A 12,253-nucleotide genomic window follows, 5' to 3' on the forward strand; every position below is an offset into this window, starting at 1 on the left:
CTCATGGCTCATGATCCTTTAGCTCAACTCCCCTTTCCTGCTTCATTATAGCTTTAAGTAGCTGGGTCTTATCTTGAGACTATGCTCAACCTTTCCATCAGAAAATCTGGGAAAATAATAAAATTTGTGGCCTTAATTTTCTCTGGAAATGTCAGCATTTTCAGAATCGGGCTCAGATGTGTTTATTTATCACGTACATACGTTTATACAGTGAAATGTGTCACTTGCGTTAACAGCCATCACAACCTACGGATGTGCAAGAGGCAGCCCACAAGTGTCACCACCTATTCCAGCACCAACATACCATGACCACATTGCTTCCAGAACAACATAGAACACAACAAGCAACAGGCGAACAGCCGTTCGTCACACCCGCCCGGCCATACACGCATGCACAGAGCCCTACAACCCCAGGACAGGCCTCATTGCCTCCAGCCATCAGTGGATTCGCAGATTCGCAGACGTTAGGCTTCAACTTCCCCAGCGGAATCACAACAGATTCAGGTCTGTGGCGTTGGGCCTTGCTTCTGATTGACCTACGGGCTTCGATCTTCAGCAACGATCCCAGGGCTCACCAATGTCGATGGATGAGGACCCCAAACACTAGGACTCGAATGGCAGATTCTCCGAAGAATGGGAGCCCAAACAGTCAGGCCTTATGCTGGACGCACTGATTTGCATGCTTGGTGGGGGGGAAGGGGTGGTCATCGTCACTAGTGCCTCCTGCCCACACGTGGCTCAAACTTGTGACTCAATGAGATCACCTCTCATTCTCCTGAACTCCAGTGAATATATGCCTAATCTTTCTATCCTTTCTTAGATACAGTATCTTATTCCAGTAACCAATCCAGTGAATTTGCACTGCACAGCTTTAAAAGCAAGTTCATCATTACACAAGGAGGCCAAAACTGTTCATTGTATCCCAGGTGTGGCCTCACTAAAATGCTGTACGTTTGTAGCTACACTACCCTAATTTTGTATTCCACTCCTATTTTCAACCCATGATGCCTTATCAATCTCATTTCTGAAACTATGCGGGAATAAAATAGAAGTTTACTTCTATTTCTGCTTCATTAATTTCTGATAACATTGTTCTGTGTTCAACTGGTTGGGTGGTAGCTTAACATATTTGAAAATTTAATAAAATCTAACCAGATGTGAAGAACAGTAAACATTGCCTTTGAACATAGTCTTCTGAAATAGGAGTAGGTAGGACAAAAGGCTTATTGAGTCTACTTTGCAATTCATCTCACAGATAAATAATGGAAGCATTGTACTTGGGTACAAACCGTAAGGTATTCTGGCAAAGGGAGCAAAATATGATTAATGAAAACTAATGGAGAGTATTCATACATACCAAAAATTAATTATTCTGAGGACTTTTGGCATTGCAAGACTAGCGATTAAAATCTCTTTCTTTCAGATGTAACTCATTAAAGACCTTGATGTCAGTCAAAATAGGATTTAATTGGATAGAATTATTATAGACAGTTCAGGATCTGAGATTTCATGTTTCTTTATTCATAAACTGCTGTATTTGACAGCTAGGGCAAGAGGAAAACTGATTTCAGGGAAAGATATCCAAGTTCTCATTATGTCATAGTGACATCTGGCAGAAAGCCCAGTAGTAAAAAGTTTTCATCACTGAAAGCCCAGTTAAATACTCGTTGCTTGCTTTGTAATATGGAAAATGCATTCATCATCCCCCAAACTTATAAATGATCTCTGGTCTTGTCCTGCACTTACTTGGTCTCAACATTGTAATGGTGATATTATACGGGGAAAAAACAAATGTTGGACAAAGATAGCAACACACATCAAAGTTGCTGGTGAACGCAGCAGGCCAGGCAGCATCTCTAGGAAGAGGTACAGTCGACGTTTCAGGCCGAGACCCTTCGTCAGGACTAACTGAAGGAAGAGCTAGTAAGAGATTTGAAAGTGGGAGGGGGAGGGGGAGATCCAAAATGATAGGAGAAGACAGGAGGGGGAGGAATGGAGCCAAAAGCTGGACAGGTGATTGGCAAAAGGGATATGAGAGGATCATGGGACAGGAGGCCCAGGGAGAAGGAAAAGGGGGAGGGGGGGAAACCCAGAGGATGGGCAAAGGGTATAGTCAGAGGGACAGAGGGAGAAAAAGGAGAGAGAGAGAAAGAATGTGTGTATACAAATAAATAACTGATGGGGTACGAGGGGGAGGTGGGGCATTAGCGGAAGTTAGAGAAGTCAATATTCATGCCATCAGGTTGGAGGCTACCCAGAGAGAATATAAGGTGTTGTTCCTCCAACCTGAGTGTGGCTTCATCTTTACAGTAGAGGAGGCCGTGGATAGACATGTCAGAATGGGAATGGGATGTGGAATTAAAATGTGTGGCCACTGGGAGATCCTGCTTTCTCTGGCGGACAGAGCGTAGGTGTTCAGCAAAGCGGTCTCCCAGTCTGCGTCGGGTCTCGCCAATATATAGAAGGCCACATCGGGAGCACCGGACGCGGTATATCACTCCAGCCAACTCACAGGTGAAGTGTCGCCTCACCTGGAAGGACTGTTTGGGGCCCTGAATGGTGGTAAGGGAGAAAGTGTAAGAGCATGTGTAGCACTTGTTCCGCTTACAAGGATAAGTGCCAGGAGGGAGATCAGTGGGGAGGGATGGGAGGGATGAATGGACAAGGGAGTCACACAGCGAGCGATCCCTGCAGAAAGCAGAGAGAGGGTGAGGGAAAGATGTGCTTAGTGGTGGGATCCCGTTGGAGGTGGCGGAAGTTATGGAGAATAATATGTTGGACCCGGAGGCTGGTGGGGTGGTAGGTGAGGACCAGGGGAACCCTCTCCCTAGTGGGGTGGCGGGAGGATGGAGTGAGAGCAGATGTGCGTGAAATGGGGGAAATGCGTTTGAGAGCAGAGTTGATGGTGGAGGAAGGGAAGCCCCTTCCTTTAAAAAAGGAGGACATCTCCCTCGTCCTGGAATGAAAAGCCTCATCCTGAGAACAGATGCGGCGGAGACAGAGGAATTGCGAGAAGGGGATGGCGTTTTTGCAAGAGACAGGGTGAGAAGAGGAATAGTCCAGATAGCTGTGAGAGTCAGTAGGCTTATAGTAGACATCAGTGGATAAGCTGTCTCCAGAGATAGAGACAGAAAGATCTAGAAAGGGGAGGGAGGTGTCGGAAATGGACCAGGTAAACTTGAGGGCAGGGTGAAAGTTGGAGGCAAAGTTAATAAAGTCAACGAGCTCAGCATGCTCAGTTGGACAAAGATATTTTACTACCATCAACTCTTCTCAAATTAAATAACCTGTTTCGAAGTATCTCAAGAGTGCTGGTATTAGATTGATTGAAAAAACCTAGGTTCACACTCCCTTCTGAAATTACACAGTACTTTGCTACTGGGGGTGACTCTAGACTGAAAGCTAAACCCCTACACCCTCAGGCGAATGCAAAAGATCCCACGAAACTGCTTCAAAGAAGAAAAGCAGAGTTCTCCCCAGTGTGGTGACCAATAATTATCCCCCATCTAAGGTTATCAGGTCATGTCTTTTTATGAAAATTGCCAATTGTTTATTTTCCAGAGCAATACACACAAAATTTTGGAGGAGCTCAGCAGGTCAGGCAGCATCTATGAAGATGAGTAAATAGTCAATGTTTTGGGCCGTGACCCTTCTTCGGGACTGGAAAGGAAGAGGGAAGAATCCAGAATAAGAATATGAGGGGAGAGAAGGGAGTACAAGCCAGAAGGTGATAGGTGAAGCCAGGTTGGGGGGGGGGGCGTGGAACTGGCGTAAGAAGCTGGGAGGTGATGGGTGAAGCTAGTTGGGGGGGGGGTGGAACTGACGTAAGAAGCTGGGAGGTGATAGGTGAAGCCAGGTGGTGGGGGGGGGTGGAACTGATGTCAGAAGCTGGGAGGTGATAGGTGAAGCCAGGTGGGGGGGGGGTGGAACTGATGTAAGAAGCTGGGAGGTGATAAGTGAAGCCAGGTGGGGGGGGGGTGGAACTGACGTAAGAAGCTGGGAGGTGATAAGTGAAGCCAGGTTGGGGGGGGGTGGATCTGATGCAAGAAGCTGGGAGGTGATAGTTAGAAAAGGTAAAGGGCTGGAGAAAAAGGAATCTGGCAGGAGAGGAGAGTGGACCATGGAGAAAAGGCAGGAGGAGAGGCAACAGAGGGGGGTGATAGGTAGGTAGAAGGGAGAGGTAAGATGTAATAAGGGAGCCACAGTGAGGAATGGAAGAAGAGGGAAGTGGGGGGGGGGGAACATTTAGTGAAAGTTAGAGAAATTGATGCTCATGGCATCAGGTTGGAGACTACCAAAGCTGAATATGAGGTGTTGCTCCCCCAAGCTAAGAGTGGTCTCACTGTTTATTTTCCAACCCTTCGGTACAAACGTGACGAAAACTTGTGTAACACTATGTGGATTGTAACATGCTTTGGAGTGCACTGAGGTCACATAAATGCTGGTGGATGTCGTTTTCCTGTAGTTTTACAATCATTTGCTGTTTTCTACTTTGATGTTTGCCACTGCTTTTGTAGATATATTTAGGTGAGTGAAAAGAATTAAGATGGTAGTTCAGATGAGCTCCCAAGAGTTCTACAGACGCAGGAGATTCTACAGAGTACACATGCAAAATGCTGGATAAACTCAACAGGTTCTAGTGTACGTCCTGATGAAGGGATGCTAATTGACCTGCTGAATTTCTCCAGCATTTTGCATGTGTTCACAGAGTTTTAATTTTAATTCTTGCTATTAATTTATGTCATTTTATGACTGGTAATTATTACTAATCTGATGGCTTTCAAATAAAAGCAAAATTTGATTGCTTTCCTGATTATTTGCCAATAAACACTATTTCTTTTAATTTATTCACATTTGAAGAATTGTTTTATTTATAGGCTCAACAGTTAGATCCTAATTTTAGTTAACTCATAGCTAATTTTCGCCTTTAGGACATCTAATATATGTTCACAAAGATTTGTATGAATCCTTTTGTGAAATGTGTGAATAGATGGATTTTCCAACTTTGCACCATTTTGCCATGTAATAAGATGTGTGTTGACCTGAACACTTTGGGGAGAAAAGAATTGGGGGTACTTTTTATTGAGGCTAGAAATCTCAGCCTGGAATGTGTCCAATGCTCTGAACATTGTTGTAGTATTAAGACAATATTAAATGCAAAATACTAACCAACTCTTCACGAATTATTACATTTTCTGTTACAGCTGATCAGATTTCATGGTGTATACTTGCCCACATATGTTGTTACAAACATATTATTAGCGTTTGGAAGTCAATTAATCCATCTTTATTCTGAAGGTAACGAATAAATGACTTCATTGTTTTTAACATGTTTATGTGTAAACAAACCCGCTGAATGTCACTGATAGAATACAGTGTAGCTGTTGTGTAGCAACATAGAGGAGAGAAAAATAATGCCGAGCCCCACTTTTCTCATTTTGCCTTATTTACTTTGCAGAATCTAGCCATTCAATCTTAAAATGGCACTAATTGTTCTTCAAATTCAACAACAGTGCTGACATCAGCTAATATTTCCTGGCAACCCATTCCCCTTGCTGAAATGTTAACAGGACAGTTTGTATAAATTTCATGTGTATAGAGACCGAGAGGCTACTACATAGCTTCTTCCCAGTAGAGGAAGACAAGATGGATGATATTGCCATTAGGCTGCCTTAACTTAACCACAATACATGATGCAGAAGTATAGCACAATGGCCTGGTAACAGATTGCATATATTGCCATCATGTAAAGTGATATCAGTGGCTGGCCCTGAACATGAGAGTATCATAGATTAGGAACAGAGGCATGAAGGAGAACAGAAATGGGCAACAAACCTGGAAATGCTGGAACTACTCGATGAGTTAAGCAGCATTTGTGTAGAGAGAAACAGAGTAATAGTAATATTATGGACAATGAGAAATAGAAATAATATAATTTGAAAGCTGGAATATATGTAAATAAAAATCTCTAAGTAGAATTTCTAGGAGTGGTTTCAGACAAATGACTGTAAAGTAGAGCACTTAAGAGATGTGTAGTTAAAGAGCATACATAATTGTGCAAATATATTGTTACCAGTTGCAGATAACTAGCGATTAGATAATTTGCCTTTCTAGCAGAACGGGGGAAAAGGTGGAAAATTTGTTCCATAGTCTTGAGATATTATACTGTTCTCCACGATTTCCCTTTAAAAGGAAGTAGATAGACTTTGAAAGAAAAAGGAATATATTTATGAAACCTCTTATGAAACCAAGAAACCAAGTTTACCAGTTGCAGGAACTCTGCAGTCCAAACTGTGTAGTTAGGCAAATAGTAAATTCTCCTCAATTAGTATTTTGAGGCTTCTATTGTACATTTTATTTGTTGGTTCTAGAGTGGATTGCGTTTGTTATTACTTGACTGATTACTTCAGTACAGCCTTAGGAAGTCAAGGATACTCAGCCCATGATGGAAAATGTGTAGATTATATTGTAACTAACTAATGCCTCCTAGTGGGCGATCACAGAAGGCATTAGTAATTACTAAAGATTAACCTAGGAGAAAGAAATTACACTGAATGTCAAAATGAAAACAAAGATAAAGTGGAAAAATTAATTATGCTCCAGTATGAAATTGCAAGTTGATCTTTATAGTATTGATTTTTCATTGTGGGGAGATGACCCAAAATTAATACTACATTGTTTGCTGTATAGTGGCTTTCATACATTGGATTTGACCATTCATGGCAGTACCAGTATATTTTGCCAAACCTTGATGCCCTTGAACTGTTAGACAGGCTGGGCATTTCTGAGGGTAGTTATGAGGGTAATCCACATTGCTCTAGATTCAAACAACAGGAATTCTGCAGATGCTGGAAATTCAAGCAACACACATCAAAGTTGCTGGTGAACGCAGCAGGCCAGGCAGCATCTATAGGAAGAGGCGCAGTCGACGTTTCAGGCCGAGACCCTTCGTCACGAAGGGTCTCGGCCTGAAACGTCGACTGCGCCTCTTCCTATAGATGCTGCCTGGCCTGCTGCGTTCACCAGCAACTTTGATGTGTGTTGTTTGCTCTAGATTCCTTTTTTTTAAAAAGAAAAAAAACTTTATTCATGATATATGCACAAAGGAAGAAAGTGCAAAAAATGTTTACATTCATTGTAAACATTACATTCAGTAGTGTAAACTTTAAAGGTAAAAAGGGATAAGCAAACATAGCACTATTCCCTCTTGCACAGCCCCTTCAGGTTTCCTCCACCCAACTTGACACCACACGTCCGTGTGCAGTGGTAGACGGAGCCTGCACTGTGGTCCTTCCCCTTCTCACCTTAGCCGTGGTTGCATGTAACTTCAGTGCATCCCTCAAATCATACTCGTGCAGTCCGAACTGAACCAGCCTGCAGCATTCCCTTTCAAGCATTTCACCGCACTGCAAGACCAACAAGTTTCGGGCAGACCAAAGGGCCAAAACTTGTTTGTTCTTTTGAGTTGATGACCTTCAAGCAGCATTTGATGTCTGTCCCAGTGTATGTCTCCAGGAACAGCTCATAGATCAGAGTCTGTTACACATCTGCTGGGGATGAACCCATACTTTCAGATTTGCACCTAGATTTACAGTAACAATTAAGCTGAACTAACAAGGAAGATAAATTCTCTTTTATTGAATGGCATTAGTGAGCCAGATTGATTTTTGGAATAATCTAGTAGACTTTCAGTAACTGTAAAAGTCAATAGCTTTCTTGTCCATGCTTAAGTTCCCTCAGTATGTTTAAATTTGCGTCTCTGGATTCCTAGATCAATAGCTATATGTTGTGGTGCCATGTACAAAAGAATATACCTCACACAGGGTATGTAAAGTGCAATTGGAAATCAATCAGGAGCTCTTTTAACATGATTCTGTTCTGTCTATAGATCACTGTTTGGATTTCAGCATTGCTTTAAATGCTGCAGCAAAACCATACAAAGTAATTCCATTTTCCAATCTTGCTGTGTTCCTTTTGAGGTAAGCATTCTTGAATTAAAAGGAATTTAAGTTTGTTCTGCTGCTCGTTTTGCTGCTGCTTCTAAGCTTGGGATATATTTTTGTTTTACAGATATGACTGGTTTGAGAATGTATGGTCAATTCTTATGTTGCCTAAAATTGATCTCCTTATTTTAAATGAACAAGGAATCGGCAACACAGCAATTTCTATTCTCCTTTTCTTGTTTGGGACAGCAATTGCCTACTGGAATGGCATATTCTTTGGTTTATTTCTAAAGCAGCTCTCCTTCTTGTGGTCAGTCTTTCACAGGTAAGCTTTTATTAACTGTGAGTGATGGCAAGAGAAACATTTGCAGTAATTTTTGTAGTTTTGTGGTCTTATTTATAAATCTGCAATGTTATTTAAACATATCATTAGGCATATTTCTGATGTGGAGGACGAATTTAAAAATGGCCATCACATTCCAAGAAGGCAGCTCCTCTTTGGCCTAGACTATAATGTTTGATCACGTTACCGCTACAGCACCTATGCTCCGTCTGCCAGAAGAAGTGGGATCTCCCAGTGGCCACCCATTTTAATTCCACTTCCCATTCCCATTCCGATAATTCAAACCATGGCCTTCTCTGCTGCTGTTGCAATGAGGCCACACTCAGGTTGGAGGAACAACACCTTATATTCCATCTGGGTAGCCTCCAACCTGATGGAATGAACATTGATTTCTCGAACTTCCGTTAATTCCCCCCCCCCCGCCCCATTGCCCTCTCCTTCACTAGTCCCCATCCCCTTTTCCCTCCTACCTTATCTCCTTTACTGCCCGTCACCTCCCTCTGGTGTTCCTCCCGGCTTTTCTTTCTTCCATGGCCTTCTTTTCTCTCCTGTTGGACTCCCCCTTCTCTAGCCCTGTATCTGCTTCACCAATTAACTTCCCAGCTCTTTACTTCACCCCTCCCCAGCCATTTCCACGTATCACCTTGTGTTTCTCCCTCCCTTCCCCCACATTTTAAATCTACTCCTCATCTTTTTTTCTCCAGTCCTGCCAAAGGGTCTTTGTACATTGACTGTACTTTTTTCCATAGATGCTGCCTGGCCTGCTGAGTTCTTGCAGCATTTTGTGTGTGTTGCCTAGCTACGGTCCTACTGTGTTTAGTGTGAATCTTTGTGCACTGCTGAGAAGCTTCAGTGTTAGAACCTACTCTTGTAATAGAGTGGTGTGAATGATTGTAGAAATCCTCTTTGAAACTTCACTGTCCATTTTGCCTCAAAGGATCTCACCTCTTGTGTTAGAATGTGTGGGATTTAAATTCCATGCTAGAAACGCCAGCATACACTGTAATCTGAAGAGCCCTTGTACAGAGGAAGTAATCCACTTTCAGAGTGCATGTCCGACCGATGAGGGGGTACATTGAGGCCTCATCTGCACTTCAAAGTGCACATGAAGGATCACAAAATCAGGAGACGTTTTGCTTATAATTATGTGTATCTTGAGAATATTGAAAATCAGATGGTTGGCTATCAGTAAACTAATGACTGAGATTCCTTTGTAATATCTGTTGTTACAGATCTGAAGTACTTAGTTGAAGTACTTTAGTTGTCTGCAAATTGAGTTGGGCTTCAATAAAGTTAAGAAAAGGGCTTTATAAAAGGCAAGGTTCTACCACTTTAGCTGTCACCACAACCAAGCTGTAGCATAAAATTGACTTCTCATGGCATTATTTCACTTCACCCGGTTCTGTAATTAATAATGAATTGTTTAAAAGTAACTGCCCTTAGCTGTTTCGCTTTGCCGTTCACTTAATGAATTGGAAATGGGCAGGAGAAATATACAATTAGCACAATGTACTGCATGTAGATCAGAGAGGAGAATTACAAAGTAAAGGAATGAGCAAGAGTCAATAGAAGCAAGAAAGGTAATAAAAGAAAATGCATGACAAAAATACAGAAAACAAATTGCTCTCTTGGGGAAACCAAGAGAGCAGTGAAAGGGAAAAGAGAATCAAAGTTTTATTTTAGTAATAAAGCTATGAGAAATCATCTGGGTCAAAACTTGTTTTCAGCTTAAAGGTGAGAGTGCTGTAAATCATTTGTGAATGAGTTGATCTCATGTTTGCTGCAGTAATAAAGAATCACACGGAATAAGGTACTGGCCATCAATTTGATGACTCAGTAAGTCGTGCTTGGCTTTTTCATTACCTGTGAATAAACAAAAGGACTTGAACTTTTGCTTTGCCCATAGCAGATATTTGTTTTCTTTTCTATTTATTATTTATTCGTTTAGAGATACAGCGTGGGATAGGCCCTTTGAGCTGCATCACCCTGCAACCCTTACCACCCCCCCCAACTGATTAACCCTAACCTAATCATGGGACAATTCATAATGACCAGTGAACCTACTAACCAGTATGTCTTTGAACTGTGAGAGGAAACTGGAGCATCCGAAGAAAACCCACACATTCCACGGGCAGAATGCAGGTGACATCGGAATTGAACTCCAAACTCCAAGTAGTGTTAGTAAGTAGTGTTATCACTGACATAGGTTATGAAATTTGTTGTTTTGTGGCAGCAGTACAGTGTAACACATAAGAAATTACTGTAAGTTATGATAAGGAATATTGACAAAATCAATAATAGTGCAAAAGAGAGCACAATAGTGAAGTCGTGTTCACGGACCATTCAGGAATCTGATGGCACAGAAGAAGAAGCGGTTACGTAAGTTACTGAGTATGGGTTTTCAAGCTGCTGTACCTCCTCCCTGAGGGTAATAATGAGGGTCCTTAACAATGGATGCCGCCTTCTTGAGTATCGCCTTTTGAAGATGTCTTCAGTGGTGGGGAGGCTTTTTTCAGTCCTGTGCGTTGGAGCTTCCAGACCAAGTGGTAATGCAACCAGTCAGAATTCTCTCCGCAGTATATCTGTAGAAATTTGCTAGAGTCTTTGGTGACAAACCAAATGTTTTCAGATGTTTTGAAGAGTTCTGTTGCATTTATATTGGCAGCTGGTCAGGTGCCTTATGTTAAACTCCAGAACTTCTTAATTACATTAATTGAAATACTTCATTATATTATGTATTATTCAATATGCAGGTACACAGGGAAAATTAGGTTGGTAGTGGGCTACAAGGAAAGGAATTTGTGTAATGTCTACGAGATAACTTTTTAGAGCCCACCAGGGAGCAGGCAATTCCAGATCTGGTGTTATGTGATGAGGTGGAATTGATCAGGGAGCTGAAGGTAACGGAACCTTTAGGAGGCTGTAACCATAATATAACAGAAATCATCGTGTGTGTGTTTTTGTGTGAGTGTGTGAGAAACCAGAGTTGATCAGAAGGAAATCCTAGTAGTGAAGATGGTGGAGCAACAATTACTTTCTGGGACTAATTCTGGAGATATAGCATAATTCCATCCCAAGGAAGAAACAGCATATTAGGAGGAGGAGAAGGCATTGTGAAGCCTTTAAAAGCCGCAGAGGACAACTAATAAAAGCTATAAGAGAGGAGAAAATGAAATACAAGGGAAAATATTCTATAATATTAAAGAGGATTCCAAAAGTACTTTTAAGTTATTTAAAGGCAAGAGAGAGGTAGTTAGCCTGACCTTGGTGATAGGTAAGATTTTAAAGTCAAATATTAAGGATGAAATTTCAAAGTACTAGACTTCAAAGTATATGATAAAATAGGATGACATAAATGTGGTTTTGTTAAGGGAAGATCTTGTTTGACAAATCAGTTAAAGTTCTTTGAAGAGGGTCACAAGCAGACTAGACAAAGGTGAGTAGGTGAGTGTCATTTACTTTGATTTTCAGAAAGCTAAACAATATTTGACATGGTATTAGAGTTACATACAAGCATATATAGAGGATAATCTGGCTTGCAGAGACAGAGTGGGAATGAAGGGGTCCTGTTCAGGATGGCTGCTGATAACTTTTGGAATTCAACATGAGTCCGTGTTGAGACTGCAGCATTTCACTTTATATGTTAATGATCTGAATGAAGGAACTGTTGGCATTGTGTCCAGGTTTGCAGACATTACCAAGAAATGTGGAATCATTACAAGAGAGTCATTACCAAGAAAGGTAGAGCCATGGAGGCAAAAAAAAATCAACAGAAGGATTTGGGCAGGTTGGGAGAATGGGCAACGAAGTGACAGAAGGAATACAGTGTTTGAAAGTGCGCAGTTATGCACTTTGGAAGAATAAAAGTGTGAACTATTTTCTAAATGAGGAGAAAATTCGGAAATCAGAGTTGCGAGGGGATTTGGGTCTTCAGAATTCTGTCAAGGTTACCTTGCAGGTTGAATAT

General features: G+C 41.6%; 1 protein-coding gene across 3 annotated transcripts in view; it reads left to right on the forward strand.

The window, feature by feature from the left end:
• Positions 1–12,253, forward strand: part of pgap1 (post-GPI attachment to proteins inositol deacylase 1) — a 114,693-nt gene that overhangs the window by 79,289 nt on the left and 23,151 nt on the right. For all 3 annotated transcript variants that reach the window (XM_063051947.1, XM_063051948.1, XM_063051949.1), the window contains 3 exons: positions 5,205–5,298; positions 7,889–7,979; positions 8,071–8,268. In XM_063051947.1, the coding sequence (XP_062908017.1) occupies positions 5,205–5,298; positions 7,889–7,979; positions 8,071–8,268 (383 nt within the window). The remainder of the gene's footprint in view (positions 1–5,204; positions 5,299–7,888; positions 7,980–8,070; positions 8,269–12,253) is intronic.

Source organism: Mobula hypostoma, chromosome 6 (assembly GCF_963921235.1).
Source record: "Mobula hypostoma chromosome 6, sMobHyp1.1, whole genome shotgun sequence".
Classification (NCBI taxonomy): Eukaryota; Metazoa; Chordata; class Chondrichthyes; order Myliobatiformes; family Myliobatidae; genus Mobula; species Mobula hypostoma.